Below are 19,847 nucleotides of genomic sequence, written 5' to 3' on the forward strand. Positions count from 1 at the left end.
CCCTTCGGCTGCTACCAATTATTTTTCATTCTTTATTTAGATTATTAGCAAGAAAAAGTGCAAGCACAAATGTTATAGTTAAACACAATCAAAGTTTAAATTGGATTTTAGCTCAAGAAATTTTTTGTTGTTGTTTCTTCTCCATTTTTTAAAAATATATTTTTCTTCATTTTGACTAAATTTATAAATTCAAGTACGAATGAATGTCTATGAAGAAATGGGAGCTGAAAATAACTGCTTCTGTAAATAGTATCTTTTTAATGAATAAAAAGTGTTTGCTTAATTTCTTTTAAATATATTAGCATTTACTTCCAAAAGAATACATAAATCTATAAAAATAATGAAGTTATTTAAAACATGTTTTGACATTAACTTAAATGAGTAAAAAGTAGAAAGGCCTAAATTTCAATAATGATAAAAACAGCTTTACAAAAAAATAACATGAAAGCTTAAAAATCAATCTGAAGATTATTTTCTACGCTTGCACAATGTTATTATTCAAACTGTAACTACCACAATGTACACTATAAAAGAATTCTACATTCATTACTTCACAAGTTAATCTTTGTTTTTAACCTACTTTTCTTGATAACAAAATGCACTTTTTAGAAAAGGAAGATACATTAACCCATTAGCCGCTGGTGTTGCGTTGACGCAATGATCAAAATAAATGTGTATATAAATATAACTACCTAAAGATATTTTATACCAGCAGATGATTTTGTGTAGGTAATATTATGAAGATTATTTCTGTAAAGAAATATTTGCCTTCAACAATCATTGTGTTTATAATAATTAATCTCGTACTTTAAGCAAAATTTTTGACCGGGTATTTTTGCTGAAAATATTTAACGAAAGAATCGCGGTCTTTATGAGTGATCTATTTTTAGTCAAGGTCACCATTTATCAGAACATTACATCAGTAAAATGTTTATATTTGTGTTGGGAAGGGAGAGAAAACAGGTGTTGCGTTGACGCAACGTCAGCAGGAAACGAGTAGTCAATCTTCTTTTTCACTCATTCCTTTCGATGTTCTGATTCATGTTCTGGTTGTTTAAAAATGTCTAGAACGAGGTATCTTACATTAGAAGAAGCCCTTCAAAGATTTTTTGATGAAGAAACAAATGATGATAATGTTAACAATGACCAGAATGAAACTGATATTGTTGTTGTTCCCCCAGAAATTGCAGAGGCTAGTGAGGAAGAAGAAACGAATGGCAATGTTTTAAATAATGATAATGATATTTTACCAAATGATACTGCTGGGGAAGTTGAAATTCACATAAGAAGTAAGTTTCAGCCTTCTAAAAGCAGTTATAGTCATACTAAAAGGTTTAAAAAGCAGAGGACTGAAATCTTGAAGTGGATAAAAAAGGAACTGTTAGTTATGTCTCAGGAAGAACATGAAGAAAGAGATAGAAGAGAAATTATAAAAGACAAAACACAGGGTAAAACTAGTGCACAGATTTTCGATTTTCGTTTTGGTTTAGACATTTACTCTCTTCTCGTTGAAGAGACAAATATATACGCTCAACAACAACAACAACAAAAAAAAAAAAAAAAAAAAAAAAGAAAAGAGCCCAGAATTTATTGCAAAGCCTATATAAGAAGATTTATTGGAATATTATTCCTTACAGGATATCATTATTTACCTCAAGAAAAATGTATTTTTTGATAAGGTCATTTCTGTTCCTGTTGTACGAGAACTGATATCACGTTTGCAGTAATGCATTATTCCTTTTGCAAACTCCTATTGAGAATGTAGAATTACCCAGAAATAGATAAGCAACAGAAAGACCTAGTAAATTCAGCATTCAAAAATCATTGCATGGAGATGGTAGACATTTTATCGTACAGTCCGTTGATAACAAAATACTTTGTTGTAAAGAGTACCATAGCCAGACTGTTTATAGATGCAAAGTATGTAATGTAGCTTTACATCATGATTGTAATCAAGCTTTTCATGCTTGAATCTTTCAAATGAAATAATCTGTATTTGTAAAAGACATACAATGTATATTTTAATATTAAATTAATTATAAATAAAGTGATTTGTAGATTTATAAAACGTTATACAGCTAAAAAGTAATCCTGCGCTCCACTCAAAAGAAACATCACACGACTACAATCCTACTCACTAAACATCCGTAGTCTTATTCCGCTGACGTTGCGCGAACGCAACACTCGCTTTTTCCACAGGTAAGAGCATTTTTTTTATTTTCAATGTAAATTTATGTTATAAATGCTTAATTTAATATTTGTTATTATTTTCATGAGAAAAGAAACATTCCTTTTAGTTTTGGCAGTTAATGGGTTAATGAGATAAAGTACTTAGACATTTTTGGATAATGAGGATTAAAATTAAAATAATTGATTAAAACTTACAAATTTTGATTAATATAAATGGATATCTAATTAACCAGTTGCTATTTAATAATAGGAGCAAATTAGTATCATTGCATTATACTATAACACAGTAACTATATTTATTTATTTATTCATAACACAGTTTATACATTTATTTACAACCCAGTAAATAAATTAATGTGTAATTATTACATTATACTAATTAAATTACTAACGCTTACTAATTACAGTAACTAAATTAATATATGCATGTAAAATTTTTTCCCCCAAATGAAGAGGCATTATATTGTTTGTCACTTTAAAATCATTCACCTTTAGTACAGGAATTAATACTAAGTGTATGCTGATTTTAATAAAATTGGAATACATCAATTACAGCTTTTTAAAGAATGTTTGATTCATTCTAACATGATTGGGTAATTTTGCATACTAACCAGACACATTTTTAAATTTTAGCAAAACACACCAAAAAAGGTATTTTGCTAAAGTAAACACAATTCAGAATTATAATTCTAAAAATTAATTTATGCCCAGCAAAATATTGCCATACTATTCTTTTATTTTGAACAGATCTTACTGTAGAAAGAAAACATAAGAAATGCAATTTTTTCCAGAAAGTTCAGTTTCCTTCTTTAATTCAGAAGTCAAACAAAAAAAATCAGCATAATATTTACAAAATTTTCACAGGATTAGTTTCGATGGTTTTACCGAACCACCATCCTCAGCTGCAAAACCACAAATGAACAAGATAGGAAATAATGATTAGATAAGATAAGAAAGCCTGGACAAGAATAAGCAAGTGGCGCCATCTGTTCGTGAAACCAGAACTAAAACATAATTTCTTTAAAGGCCGAAGGCAAATTTGGATTGGAATTAGGATCGTTAACTAGAACAGAAAGATTTTTATGAATGTGAAATGCCTCTAGAAAATCCAGTTCTCCAATGGAAGATGTTTTTTGAATAATTTTGGCGGCAGAAAAATTGAAAGTGTGATTTTCGGACCAACAATGTTGCGCAACAGAAGACTTCTGTGTTTCCTTTTTTCTAACATATGCCTCATGTTCTTTGACGCGAAATTTTAAGGCTCTCTTAGTTTGGCCAATGTAAATTAAACCACACTGGCAAGGAATCCTATAAATACCTCACAAACCTCTAAACCCTCGATTCCAAAGATTTTGGCTCCTATCGAAAAAGCTTTCAAGTTCAGTAAAGTTTCAGATTCACAGAAAGAAATGATTAGGCATCTTATCGCTCATAATGTGAAATTCAATAATAAACCTTTAAAACCAAATCTAACTGCGAGAGAAAGAGCTACAATGCGCGAAATTCATTCTAACCCGGATATTCAAAGGCCGACAAAGGTGGCCAGATAGTCGTCATGGATAGGAACACTTACATCGATGGTGTCACTAAACTCTTAAACGAAGGACCATATAATCCGATCCCTAAAGATCCTTCACCTTCGGACTTGTCAAAAGTAAAAACTGCGATCAAATCTTCGCAAATCATTTTAAGCAACTTAAAACATTCGCTTATCCCACCTGTTGCAAATTGTGCCAGATTATATGCTCTTCCCAAAATTCATAAAAGTAGTATTCCTTTCCGCCCTATTGTATCAAATTTAGGTACTGCCTCGTATCCATTAGCTAAATATTTAGTTTCTAGATTTTCAACTCTATTAGACAATAACATTTACACCATAAAAAATTCAATAGAGTTTGTAAAAAAGGTTAAAAATATTTCTCCTAGTAATTCACTCATGGTTTCTTTTGATGTAAAATCATTATTCACCAACGTCCCAGTGGAGGGTGCATTAAGATGTCTAGAAACCAGACTTCGTGAATTTCATTTCTCTTGCATCGAAATTGATGAGCTAATTTCTCTCACTCAACTCTGTTTGAAACAAACACATTTTGTTTTCCAAAATAAATATTACAAGCAAACTGAGGGATTAGCCATGGGAAGCCCCCTCAGTCCCATTCTGGCTGATATACACATGCATTATTATGAATCAAAATTGTTTGAAACTTTAAACTTCCCGGCATGGTTCCGCTACGTAGACGATACTTTTACCCTGTTTGAAGGTAATAAAGATGATTTAAATAAAGTTCTTTCAACAATGAATTCTATTCATCCTGCTATTCAGTTCACTTTTGAACTTGAGACTTGCAATTCTCTTCCGTTTCTCGACATTCTGGTCACACGTAACACATCCAACTTCAGTACTACAGTTTACCGTAAACCTTCATCGGTTTGCCTTCCACCACACTTTAAATAATGTCATCCGACTAAACAAAAGTTAACTTCATTTTATTCCTATGTTTTCCGTGCTCTTCAAGTTTGCTCCTCCAAACTAGCCCTTGATGAAGAACTAAATTATTTAAAAGAAATAGCTATTGACAGGGGCTTTTCACCCAACATTATTAATCAAGCAGTTAAAAAATTCTCATCTCAACACACTAAAAGGCACACTCTTATTTTAGGAGATTATAAAAATTCTGTTGTCATTCCCTTCTTTCCATCAATTAGCTATAAAGTTGCACATATTTTGCAGAAATTTAACTTTCGGGTTGTTTATTCTCCCATCAATAAAATTCCGAGTTCCATACTTAAGGACCCCATTCCGGATATGAATTCCTGGGGTATTTATAGGATTCCTTGCCAGTGCGGTTTAATTTACATTGGCCAAACTAAGAGAGCCTTAAAATTTCGTGTCAAGGAACATGAGGCATATGTTAGAAAAAAGGAACCACAGAAGTCTTCTGTTGCTCAACATTGTTGGTCTGAAAATCACACTTTTAATTTTTCTGCTGCCAAAATTATTCAAAAAACATCATCCATTGGAGAACTCTATTTTCTAGAGGCATTTCGCATTCATAAAAATCTTTCTGTTCTAGTTAACGATCCTAATTCCAATCCAAATTTGCCTTCGGCCTTTAAAGAAATTATGTTTTAGTTATGGTTTCACCAACAGATGGCGCCACTTGCTTATTCTTGTCCAGGCTTTTTTATCTTATCTAATCATTATTTCCTATCTTATTCATTTGCGGTTTTGCAGCTGAGGATGATGGTTCGGTAAAACCATCGAAACTAGTCCTGTGAAAATTTTGTAAATATAACACTGATTTTTGTTGTTTGACTTTTGAATTAGTATTTATTCGGCGTGTTATTGTGTCTTAATTATTTTCCTTCTCTAATTATTAAAGCAGTATATTGCATATGTAATCCGTTGGGAAATTTGCATTCCCCCTTGCATATGTGCAGTGGTGAAGAAGATACTGTCCCATGGTAGAAACTATAAAATATATGAAAACTATATGTTCTGATTTGTGCATACAGTGTGAGTATATTGTCCTGGTTATTAACATGGCCAACATGGAATCCTGACATGGAATTTATGTGTTGAAGACTAGGACAGGAGTAGAAATCTAACATAGTATCCCAGACAGCATTTCCTACAAAGTCAAGTACCTGCTGATCTAAATTAATTGCCAAGTAGATTCTTCTAACATAACACAGCAGTTTATATAAAGTCACACAAGGAATTGTTGCAATCAAGTTGATCATCTGTTACTCACATTATGTTTTTCCTCATATGTCGTAGGTTAAATTGACCTGTTCATTTATTTCATAAAGCTCAAGGAAAGCACCTAATAAATTTATGTTTTACTTATATCAAGCATGCTCTTTTGGTAGGCAACAATACTTAACACTATGCAAATACTCTCAACATCACCAGAAACCAAACACATTATAACAGATTATGAAGCCCAGTTCCACATGTGCCCAAGAAGTCCACTAGAAGTGTATGTCTAAGAAGTAAGTCAAACATCTGTGTTTTATTTTTTTTTTTTTTTTTTTTTTTTTTTTTTTTTTGTGTGTGTGTGTGTGTGTATGTGTGTAAAACAAGAAAGCAATTTTTTCTTGGCTTTTCTGAAATTATACATATCTGATTAAAATGTGAGCCTGAATGTGAACTGACATATTCGATAGCACTAACTTTGAGATATGTAGTTTCCAAATTAAAATGGTTTTAAGGCAGTTAGAACTTAGGGATGTTGCAAATGGGCAGTTATTCAAACCAGAAATTTGTTAAAGTAACCACAGCAAACATAACAAACGGATCGAAAAAGCTCTAATGATTATTGCCCCAAGCTTGAAATCACTTGAGGTAATGCCCATTAAAAAATATCAAACATCGTATGAAGCATAGATGAAACCGCACAAAATTCTTCAGCTTAAAGGTCCTATTACTAAAGAAAGCCTTATGAAGCAACTTATCTCAAAAAATATGAAAGCAAACATAAAAAAAAAATTAAAAAAAAGGAGGATTACTTAAATTTTTTCTTCAAAATTGTACATAAGCTTGCAAAAATAGGATCTGAAATTCCAGAAGAATTCTTAACTATTTTGCTACTATGCAACTTAACTGAAGAATTCAAAAGTTTCAGAAACATGTGATAAATTGCCTTAAATATGCTAAAAGTTAAGTTACTAAAACAATCTTAAAGTCTCCAATTAAAAGTGCAGGAAAACGGCCAAGTTCAGGATGCGTTAGTTATTAAAAACCACAGCAATGCAAAGTTGCTAAATACAAAAAAGAAGTCTAAGAATGTGAAAGCGTTTAGGTGCTATAACTGCAAGTGAAAAGGACACAAAGTGTTATAATACAAGAAAAGCTAAAAGCAAGAATCCTAATAAAGATTCCACTAAATAAAATTTTCCTTTGAGCTATTGTCAGTATAACACAAGAAACAGAAACACACAACTGGTATTTTGATTCAGAAGCAACCACATACATGTGCAATAACAGAAGTAAATTAATATAAGTAACCGAAATAGAAAATAAAGTTCAGTTACAAAATAATGAATTACTAGAAATAAAAAATTTAAGCAAATGTCAATTCAATTTCACAACACATAATACTTAATGACGTACTATACATTCCCAAATTAAAAATGAACTTAATTTCAGTTAACTTCATGACACAATAAAAATATACTGTTTACTTTAGAAATAACCATGTGTGAGCTATAGATAAAAATAAGCACGTAGTCTTAAAATCAATGAACCAAAATGGCCTATATGTTGTAAATCAAGAGCCTGAGGTTCCAAATGTTGCAAAGAGCAATACATATATGTTAAACAGTAAATTGAAACATTCTAATAAGTTGATGCATGGTCTAAAGAATACAAAATGTAATAACCAAACCTTCTTTTGTGAAAATTGTACAAAATGCAAACAAACAAGGTTAGCATTCCAAAAAGAAACATGCAGTAAACCGTGATATTCTTGAATATGTACAATCCAATATTTGTGGTCCCATGAATGTCTCACCTTTAAGTAGCACAAAATAATTCACAGATAATTGTGGAAATAATCTACAGAAAAAGTTCAGTACAAATTTCAGGTTGAAAAGAAAATAAGAAACAACTGAAAATACTCTGCAGCCATTATGCAAAAGAATTCAAAAGTCATGAATTTGATTAATTCATAATAATTCATTACAATTCACAACAGAAATGCGATTTTTTTTCAGAGAGTTCAGTTTTCTTCTCTAATTGTTAAAACAGCATGCTGCATATGTAATCCTTCGCTATAGTTTTAAATATACATATTATATAATTGCAAAATCTAACACAAATAAAACTATATCTCAATATATAAAGAAATACTAAATAATTTATTTTAAGCATAACACACTTAAAATAAATTATTTAGTTTTTCTTTATATACTTGAAAAACAATTTTTGGTTCTGCTTTCATGTGTTAATTTTTAAATGCTACCAAAGATCAGAATTAATGCTAAAAGAAAAGATTTTTTTTAAAGGTTTTAATTTAATCTACCTTTAAATCTTTTTATTTTAATAACTGCAAGATGAATACCTCTATTTTACAAATCTTGGAATTTATTTGTTAATATTTAGTAGTTGGCAAACATACTAGCAACATCAGATCCACAATGAACTTCACTAACTCCAATACAGGCAACTTTGTCTCCAGCAATTGTGGGAGCTAGAAACTCTTGCTTTAATTCTTCACTTCCAAATCTAGAAAATAATTAAAAATAAATACTTTATAAATCATGAAAAGTTGAATAAAAACCATTTTTTTTTATTCTATGTTCCATGAAAAATTACAAAACTTAAATTATAAAGCATTGAAACATTAGGTACATTGTTTTTTTTTAATATATATATATATGTGTGTGTGTGTGTGTGTGTGTGTATTTGACAACTCTATAAACAAACTCTATAAACAACTCTATAAAGAAATTTAAAGAGAAAACGTAAAACAAAATGGTTTAAATTGTATACATAATAAATTTGTAATACGGCAGGATACTATATGGCTTATGTTGCCAATGAAATACGTTCTCCTTTTAGGTTATTATTTCTATTACCTCCTCATAAGTAAAAAAATGTTTCAGTGTCACTTTAAATGTGTTAATCTTTTTTTTGGGGGGGAGGGGTTACTTTTTGATTTTTTTATCATCTTTTTGAAACTTGTAAGTAAATATAACTTCCACTAATACTAACTAAGTGTAATATTTTTTAAACTGAAAAACTGAAACTACTACATTGTTTTAAAAAATAAATATTGTAGTTTTACAATAAAATGGAGATACAACAGAAAAGATTTTGTAACTTCATGATTACTTTTCTTCTTGTAAAAAAAAAAAAAAAAAAAAAAAAAGCCTTTAAATTTTATGTGTTTACACTTTTTTTTTTTTTTTTTGTAAGGATTTAAAGTAGTTCAACCATTGGCCTCGTTTGTATGCTTCCCAACATCATATGTTAACTTTGCATCAATTATAACTTTATTAAATTATTAATTTTAGATGGGATAAAAAAGTTCTCTATATTTGGGTTCAATGTGTGAGGGCTTTAGTATCATGTCTTGGATTATTATAAAAAATTAAAAGAACTTCAAAGCTCTCATTTTGCTATTCTAAGCAATGTTTGACTTCTTCGGTGTCTGAATTTTGAAATTAGTCATCAAAAAAGGTTTTTGTTACCCAAGCATTTCTATTAAATTTCCACACAACAGGCACTTGCTTCAAAATTTCATCGTCTTTCAAAAAACATCTTTTTTCATCTTAGATGTCACTCTAAATTATTGCCATTAAAAGAACTCCAAATACAGAAGGTTGGTTCTAAGTTAATTATAGCAAAGCAACCTAGGGCTATCTGCCTACAGGGAGGGAGGCTTTCATGGAGGACTTTCTAAGGGAAACTGGCTTGTATACATGTTACACATAGCGAAAACTACGAAAACGCTCATGCAGGCAGTCTTTGCATAGAATTGAACCCAGGTTGGAACTACCAGTGTTCAGTGATTTTACTGCTCAGTGGCTGGTGGGTCCATTAATGCAAGAGAAGAAGAGGATAAACACTGATAAATACATGATTACAGCTTTGCTAACATAAGTGAAATGATTGTAATTTGGCCTGAGCTCTGAGCTACTGGGCATACCAAGCAGTGTTGCCAACTGTGTACGTGGATGGTCTGCTGTAAAGAGTACGTTGCTGTGGCAATGGGACTGACGCTCGGCAGCACACTGAATATAAATGAAAACCTAGTTTTTGGATAAAGTATATGGAAACAATTAAAGTTGTGCACATGTGCAAAATAGCATTCCACAAGAAACTGTATTTTTGCTTTGCTGAACTCTTCTATGATACCTGCTTATTGGATAGAACCACAATATCTTTCACAATTGCAGAAGTATCTGAAGATGTGCAGTCTCCTTTTTCTTTCAAAATTCTTATTTTTAACCCAAAATTCATTCTTTGGGGGTAAAATGGATGCCTTTCCGTAAAAAAAAAGGAAGGTATAGAAAAGTGCAGCTAAAAAATTGGTTATTTTTTATTTAATTTTGTATAAAAATAATTAAATAATGTTGGTTAAAAAAGAGACATGAAAAAAAAATCAGGTAGAAGAGAGCAGTAGCAAAACTATTCGCAGTGTTACATATTTAAATTTTGGTGGCTAATTTACAATAACTGCATATAAGCTTTACTGAATCCCAAAATTAGACAATGATATATATTAATATATACAAATTTGTTGTCAAATATTTGCATTTACTAATATTATTTTTAAACATAAATGTAAGAGTATGTAAAAAAATATATCTATATAAGTACAAGTTGTACGATCTTAAATTCACTTAGTGTGAAATCGAGTTATTCTACTACTTGTGCAATTGCTGCAAAGTAAGTTAATAATAATTTATTTACTAAAGAAATATAGATTATATTATCTCCTAAGATTAATTTTAGTAGAATTATCTAAAAAAAGTGAATCCATAGTTAGTAAGTTTAATTCCTAAAATGTAAACTGTTAAAAATGTTTAACGGGGACTTGAATTAAATCATGAATAACAAAATTTCAATCGTAAAAAGAAATTAAATTAAAAGCAAGTAATCATTGCCATTGATCGGAAATTAGTTGACTTTCCAAGGAGAACAAATCAATTCCCGTTCAATGAACAATAATTAAGAAATAAATACGAAGGTGTTTTGTCCTTTACTCAAGTAATAATGCGATGCCAAACTGGTAATTTAAGTTACACCAAATATTTCCGTGAATTGAAGGGATCAAGAACCAATGCAGAGCACTAAAGAACTCATTCTGATTAAGCATTTTCGCTAATTCAATTTTGAGTGAAAAGCAATTTATGCAGTAAAATTAATAAATTACTCGAGTAATTGTCCCCCGACACCCTCTGTTTATGCTTTTTAATTCAAAACTATTTGTAAAAAATTAAACATTGGAAATAGGCATTAAGAAATACAATTCAAAGTAATTGAAATAAACATTAGGAAATATAAGAAATATAATGCAATCTTTGCAAAAGCAAATCAGAAAATAAAAATTTAAATTTAAAATATATATAATAAGAAAAGTGAATGTACATGAAGATATAAAAGGCCAGAAAAAGCATTAATTAACATACGTTCTTTCTAGTGGGAAGTGGGCAGTGTTTTCTTCACTTACTTAGAAGGGTTGCATTTCCGAAATTCTTTATCAGCAGCGGGGCTTTGAATTATTTCAGTCGGCGAAACTTGTGTGAAGTAATTTATGGGAGAGGGAGTGACTAGGAATGCTTGAGAGACGTATGTGGTGGGGTTCTTATTAGAGTGAAACCGTCTGTTAAAATATTTTGAATATACTAGTGAATGGAAATTAATTAATTTCTGGCTAATTGTTGTGTCGTAACGAGGAAGGAATTAAGAAAAGGAATTTTCACCGTCAAAGAGCTATTTGACAGACTAAAGATTATGAAATAGGCCCATGGTTATCAGTTGAAGGATTTGTACATAGTGTAATTACAAAGCTGTATATAATGTAAAAAGCTAATTGTCTTCAGACTTATGCTGTTACTAAAAAAATGGTTCTATTTCATAATCACTCTTTTTAGATAATTCTACTAAAATTAATCTTAGGACATAATATAATCAATATTTTAGTAAATAAATTATTATTAACTTACTTTGCAGCAATTGCGCAAGTAGTAGAATAACTTGATTTTGCATTAAGTGAATTTAAGATCGTACAACATGTACATATATAGATATTTTTTTTTACATACTCTTACATTTATGTTTAAAAATAATATTAATAAATGCAAATATTTGACAACAAATTTGTATATATTAATATATATCATTGTCTAATTTTGGGATTCAGTAAAACTTATAGTTATTGTAAATTAGCCACCAAAATTTAAATATGTAACACTGCGAATAGTTTTGCTACTGCACTCTTCTTCTACCTGATTTTTTATTTTATTTTTTTTTTTCATGTCTCTTTTTTAACCAACATTATTTAATTATTTTTATATAAAATTAAATAAAAAATAGCCAATTTTTTAGCTGCACTTTTCTATACCTTCCTTTTGAAAGAAAAAGGAGAAAGCACATCTTCAGATACTTCTGCAATTGTGAAAGATATTGTGGTTCTATCCAATAAGCAGGTATTATAGAAGAGTTCAGCAAAGCAAAAATACAGTGGCTTGTGGAATGCTATTTTGCACATGTGCACAACCTTAATTGTTTCCATTTAATTTATCCAAAAATTAGGTTTTCATTCATATTCGGTGTGCTGCCAAACGTCAGTCCCATTGATACAGCAACGTACTCTTTACAGCAGACCATCCACGTACACAGCTGGCAACACTGCTTAGTATGCCCAGTAGCTCAGAGCTCAGGCCAAATTACAATCATTTCACTTATGTTAGCAAAGCTGTAATCATGTATTTATCAGTGATATCCTGTTCTTCTCTTGCATTAATGGACCCACCAGCCACTGAGCAGTAAAATCACTGAACACTGGTAGTTCCAACCTGGGTTCAATTCTATGCAAAGACTGCCTGCATGGGCGTTTTCGTAGTTTTCTCTATGTGTAACATGAATACAAGCCAGCTTCCCTTAGAAAGTCCTCCATGAAAGGCTCCCTCCCCGTAGGCAGATAGCCTTAGGGTGCTTTGCTATAATTAACTTGAAACCAACCTTCTGTATTTGCAGTTCTTTTAATGGCAATAATTTAGAGTGACATCTAAGAGGAAAAAAGATGTTTTTTCGAAAGATGATGAAATTTTGAAGCAAGTGCCTGTTGTGTGGAAATTTAATAGAAACGCTTGGGTAACAAAAGCCTTTTTTGATGACTAATTTCAAAATTCAGACACTGAAGAAGTCAAACATTGCTTAGAATAGCAAAATGAGAGCTTTGAAGTTCTCTTAATTTTTTATAATAATCCAAGACATAATATTGAAGCCCTCACACACTGCACTGAACCCAAATACAGAGAACTTATTTATCCCATCTAAAATTAATAGCGTAATCCATTTGATAAATCAAGGGATCACAAAAACATTGAAAATCTATTATAACACGCATGTTTACTCCTCTGTAAATAAAGTATGAGATGAAGGAAAGCATATGATGCTAACACCATTTTGAAAGCAATTCAACCTATGCCACTGCACAGAAATGATTAAACTCATCAAGATTAAATTCATCAAGGTTAAATGCTTGATGGCATCAGTTCTGATCAAAAGTTATCAAAAATTTTAAAGCGTTTCCATCAACTGAAAATGAAACCAAATAAATCGTAGAAATTGCAAAGGATTTTCAGATGTGGAAGAAGATAAAGTCAAAGATTTAATTGAGAATGATCATCAAAAACTGAAAAATGAAGAAGTAGATGACCTTACAACACTAGCCAGCAATGAAAGCAGTAATAGTGAGGAAGTCATAGTGAATTTAACTTACAAGAAGATAAATAAATTGTCAAAAAAGGCACAGGATCTGCCTAATTTCGCAATGCAGATTGATTGATCCAAATGAAGAAACAAGAGGGGTCTTCATAAAATAAATTATATCAGTCACAGTACCAAGCAAAAATCACCAGTTTTTTTTTTGCATCACGTTCCTACTAAAGCAGCAATAATAATCATTTCAATCAGCATTTGCTTCACTCTACTCTTTAACCTTTTGAGGCCGGGGCTTTGGTAGCAGTAAAAGCTACCAAAAGATGGGAAATCTTGAACCGAATGCTTTCCCCCCTTTAAGAAATCACCTCCTATTTGCAACAAAGATTGTGTAGTTTAATGGATTCTCAGAGGGGTGCATCTATGTCGCAAAAGGGAGATCTTTGAAAGAGATAAGTGGTTGAAAACCCAGGGACATCAAATTTGACATTTCACTCCACTTTTCAGCCTGTAAAATGGGGGAAAAAGACATGGCCATTAAAGTGGACAACCCCGTCCATTCAAACAGGGAATACAACTGCCAATATATTGGCCATCCGTCTACAAAAGGTTAATTACAATACATAGGTTTATTTAAATTATACATACTTTCTTAACACATACCAAGTGGATATTTTCTTGTTAAACTCTCACCATATAGCAAGAGACTTCTTGTAATAAGCATGCAAAATTATTTCTGCTTTGTGATACATGTTAGATTTATATATAGCATTATTTTAACATAGGTATTCTGAAACAAACTTTTCTGAAATGAGATACTGATTTTTTTTTCGTATTTCGATTCTTCGATTCAAATTATGCCAAAGTGCCAAGTTTCATAAAAATTAAACGAGTAGTTTTTTAAAAAATTAGCTCTCAAAGTTTTAGCTCCTTGATGTTAATTGAATTTGGTATATATTCATTACTGTCTTTTTATTATTATTATTATTATTAAACTTACTTGATTCCTTTTTTCAGATTTTGATACTTAGACTCAATCCAAATAAAATTTGCAGCTATGCATTTTTAAAATTCGCATTCTTAAATAATTTTTTTAAATTTTTTGAAAAATATTTTGAATTATAACCTATAAAATTTTTACCATCATCCTAAAGCAGATGTATTTCTAGGCACATATGCAAAAATTAGAGTTCTTTATTCCAAAATTTCCAAAGATATATGTGAATTTATATTGGCATTTTTTGAAATTTCGCATATTTATCGTAAGTGATAATAATGCCAAATGTGCTTTATGCACTTTGTTAAAATCGTTTTAAAAGTATGAACGATGCACCTTCTTTTCCCACTCTTGCACAATGAAAAAGGGAAAGGAAAATATATTGCTATAAATTCAGAATTTTACCAAGTGAATTATTCTTGGTGCAAACTGAAAAAAGGTCTGTCAAGATAAATTTTAAAATTTCTAGGTAAGTTTCTTCCCAAATTTTACAAAATTTAATATTTGGGCATAATTTGTGTCATAGAATTGAAATATGGAAAAAAATCGGCATGCCATTTCAGAAAAAGTCCGATTTTGTGTCAACATTATGACTGGCATGTTAGAACAATATTAGATGTGTGTGACTGGGCATGTTGGTGCAATGCTCTCTCTCTATATACATATATAAATATATATATTTGTAACATACATTTTAAGTTGCACTTTCAAGACATGAAAAACACAAGTTAAATTTCGTAAATTGGCCCAGTAGAGTGGGAAATACAGAACTGTCTTTGCAAAATTTATACATATACCATGTTAGGAGCACAGACAATTATCTTCGTTTTTCTAGTTCCCATGAGATGGGTCCCAATGCATGTTTCCTTATGTCCAAGGAAAGTCTCCCTAGAAAATCATATTTTGTTGCTTTATTTCTAATGCCAGATGTTGATGGTATATAGTGTTGATATTGTATGTGGTCTCAACAGACAATTGTGGGAGACAGGTACATTGCCCTATCAGCAAAAAGGAACTGGTGCATCACAGCTGAACTAATAGTGAATACGATTCTGCTACAAGGCAGTGGATCTGTTAAAAAATTGTAGTCAGATGTTTGGAAGAAGGAGGACTATCATGTTCCATTGTTCAAACAACACCATGCGGTCCATCTGCAACAATGTCATGAACATTGCAATTGAACTGAACAGGACTGCACTTGAATAATATTCTTAGATGAGAATAGCTTCAATCTGTCATCAGCTTGTAGATGCCAACTGATCTGGTGTGACAGTCCTAATGCTTATTGTCCAGAAAATATCAAGGAAAGAAACCTATGTCCGAGATGCAGTATTATGGTATGAGTCAGCATCATGATCAATGACCACATGTCTCTATATATGCTTGCAAAATGGGACTTTGACAGGCCCGCAATACACTGATACAGTTTCACTGCCTCACTTTCACTTTCTCCTTGGTGCTTTCAATGTTAAATTTGATATTTTGAATAGCAAATATACTATATACGCTACACTATCCAGAGCATTTTCTGTTTTTATTCCTGAACAGCCTAAAAAGTTTTCCAGGATTAATAGATTGCCTTCTGATGACCATTTTTCTTCAGAATTAGGATCATCTGAATATGGGCTTGAATCAGAACAACTCGATATTCCTGATCAGAAAAAAGTCCTAGGACATTATATAATTTTGATGTCGCTAGAATCATCAACAATAAGCTCATTCTCACAAGAATAATTTGACACACAACCTGTAGACAGTTTTACATCATCACATTATATTCTATCACAGTCCACTTTCAGGAATTTACTGTAAAACAAAGCCAAGTTATTGTATAACAATAATCCATGGATAAGTCATAGAAAACGAGTTTTGTTGTCTCTCATGCTTTAATAACAACATTCACAAAACGAGTTTAGTTGTTTCCTGCTTAAGATATGTTAATTAGGAATATATGTAATATGTGTTCAATAAAAAATTAACTTTGTGGAATTTATTTTTCCTGCGCACACAATATATTGATGATATAATCCCTGCATTCAGCAAGGGTTTACTGTACGATCAGTTATTTAAATTAGGGCTTTCTCGTTAACTTTAAACTTCAGACTGGTAGAAATGATATGGCAAAGCATATCAGGGCTATTTACCTAAGGGAATGGGTGAATGGAGCACTTTCTATGGGGAATTGGCTCAAATTCATACAGATAGAGAAAAACCATGAAAAATGCTAGCACAGCCAGCACTTTTACCTGGATTTCAGCCCAGGTCAAACCAGCTTTCAGCAGTCTCAACTATGCAACCATTGATGAGAACAATAATCGAAACAGTAACACAAATCATTCTGCTTTTGAAATCATAAAGCGAGGAATGGGAATAAGAGAACTTTCTGATTATCCATAAGCTCATGAAAAACTATCCATAGAACAAAGTAGTATTGTCAGTGGATGACGGTAGAAATACATTGAAAAGCATACTTTCTCTTTTTTCAGAAATAAGAACATAAAAACCATGTCTAAAAACAGCAACTAACATTTATTTCCCCTCTTAAAAACAGTTAAGGTTGCAGCAACAACCCTTTACATAAAAATAAAAGCAAAAACAAAAATGAACGAGTGCAGAATTAACCGACTTCATAGTTTTATATTCTTGACATCATCAGTGAATCAGCTGAAACCATTTTAATGGCCAGTTAGCAACAACCATGACAGTTTATGATACTGTTCTGTTATCAGGACCGGATAGAGAAATATTTGTATGTCTGCATGAATGTATGGATGTATGTGTTCATGTCTGCATGTACATATGTAAGCATGAATGTATGTGTACACATACACATATAAGCACATATACATACACATACATAAATTCATACATTTCTGAATCCGGTACCGGTAACAGAACGGAACCCAGTATACTGCTGATTAGAGCCTCTGAAAAATCTCCATGCAAAAACATGTTTCGTACACATTTATGCACACAGAAATTAAGTACAGTCAAAAGTCGTTACTTCGGACACCCATAATCCGGAATGATCTATAATCCGGACCTCAAAGCTACAAAGCTTTTTTGTGATATCTGTAAGAGTGTATATATACGTGCATATTAAAATATGTCAAAGAAATTGAGGCAATTTTCAAAAGTACATAAATCCAGGTATGTTATTCCAGGAGAATTTTTACATTAACATCAAAAACATTATTTGTTCTCATAGTAGTTTTGGGAAATTTGTGTTTTCTTAGCGAAAACCCTGATCGCTCAGAGGGGTTGGCTCAGTAACTCTATCATATGAGGGAATAGAAATGGGAAATTATAGTAAAGGCTCAAATCATAAATAATTGGGTAATTTATATAATAATAACTGCACATATCTTTGAAGAATAATTTTCTTTGTGTATTTAGTTTCTTTATTCAACACGTTTCCTTTTCATTTTACAATTTTTTTGATTTAATTAAGGATTTCTGTTATTCTAAAAAACACTAAATGCATTTAGAATGTACAGAAAAAGCGACCAATTTTATTTCTTTAATAATAAGAATATTCAGAAGAAATATGAAATATATATGGTAAAGGCCAGTTACGGAGCTGATGTGCCAGAATTTTTAGAATTGAATGACATACCGAACAACAAAATCTATAAATGGCAAAACTTTTAGAATTTAGAGCTGGCATTGGATGCACTTAGAAAGGCACCAGGCAACAGAATTTAGGATCCACACAGATTGCATCAAATGGGAAAATGCCTAGTGCCAGCTATGAGTATGGTGCATTAAGACATATTAGATTAATCTTTTAAATTGTAAGTTTTCAATTTCTTTATTAATAAAAAAATCCCTTTCTATAATGCCTGCCCATGTGATAAGATTACAAGCATTTCTGATATTCTCCATGCTTGTGTCTAGTGAAAAGTAGAGAAAATAAAGGGAAGATAAACATGTTAAGATTCTAGTATCAGAAGTAAAACATTCAAATATTATGTTTTCATTGTTCTTCCCGACGTTCTCCAAAAAGTAAGAAATTCATTGCAAATTTTCTGTAAAGCACATCACTTATGTGTTGATACCATGGAGACATTTTTCATTTTGTCACATATTTCTTGAATCTTCTAGAATCGTGGTTCTATAAATCTTAAATTTTCCAAGCTGCAATGTCTAAAATCCTAAGAAAAATACTAAAAACCTACCAATTTTGTAACAGCAAAAGGCCAGAAATAATTTTGAAAAAAAAAAAGAGAGGGAAAAAGTGTAAAAAAAGAAGACATTTTTAATTAATTACATAGCTAATTTTGCTTTTGCTAACAGCTGTTTCGTAAATTGTGCTTTATAGTATTATACCTTGTTTATTTTTCACATTCAAAATATTGTATAATAAGTTGCCAAAATGAAACTTTATAATTTGACAGCGGAAAAATAAAAATGTTTTTAATGTTATTTTTTAAATATAATTTCAATATATTACCATTATTTTAATGAAATTTCTCACTGTTACGATGTTTTAAAAAAAAATCGTCGAAAAATTCTCAGATCTCGGAATTAAAAATTTTCTATAGAAGCTGATCTTAAAATCGCCAAAATGTTGATAAGTCGCCAAATTTAGAACCGTTTAATAAAAGAATTCACATCCCCAAAAGCGAAAAGTTGTTTAAGGGCTCTTTATTAGGAAAAAAAAAATAATTTTGCTATGCTTATGTTTAACTTCTTGCTTAGAACCTCAAGTATCCCATCACTCTTATATTAGAAACAGAAACAAATTATAACCCATGAACCCATTCAAAAGATACGTCGGTGAATCGCCAAAAATATTCCTCTAAAATGCTAATTCACACTCAAAATGGCAGTCGTAAAAACAGACAGAAATTTCAGATGACTAAAATTAAGGACTGTCTGCTGATTTTGGCCAAAAAATCTAAGGACTTTTAAGGACCCTAAAGGACCGTATGAAGCCTGAAAAAAGATACAGAGCCAACAAGTGTGTCACTAAAATAGTTATGTGGCAATCCACATGTCCCCAAAAAGTATTTATGCAGCAACCCAGGTATATGTAAAACACATGTCTGTTCTATTTAATGCACAAAGCCAATGTTATACAATGTCGAGTTTGTGAAATTCTCTGAGTTTTTGAAGTAAAGATTGAGACTCGGGTACCCCTAATTTTTCTTCGATTTTTCCTTGATGTCAGAAATAGTGCTGAGTAGCCCTGTTTCAAGATGATTGGCACTGAAAACAAGGCCTTTTAATCAAAGTTTGTCAGCCGTTTTGAATCTTCAA

General features: G+C 31.2%; 1 protein-coding gene across 2 annotated transcripts in view; it reads right to left on the reverse strand.

Moving 5' to 3' along the window:
* LOC118192456 (putative acyl-CoA dehydrogenase 6) overlaps positions 1–19,847 on the reverse strand; it is an 89,179-nt gene that overhangs the window by 27,535 nt on the left and 41,797 nt on the right. For both annotated transcript variants that reach the window (XM_035363432.2, XM_035363431.2), the window contains exon 4: positions 8,313–8,419. In XM_035363432.2, coding sequence (XP_035219323.1) covers positions 8,313–8,419 — 107 coding nt within the window. The remainder of the gene's footprint in view (positions 1–8,312; positions 8,420–19,847) is intronic.

This window comes from Stegodyphus dumicola, chromosome 1 (assembly GCF_044657685.1).
Source record: "Stegodyphus dumicola isolate Sdum_Otavi_A_Nest chromosome 1, ASM4465768v1".
Lineage (NCBI taxonomy): Eukaryota > Metazoa > Arthropoda > Arachnida > Araneae > Eresidae > Stegodyphus > Stegodyphus dumicola.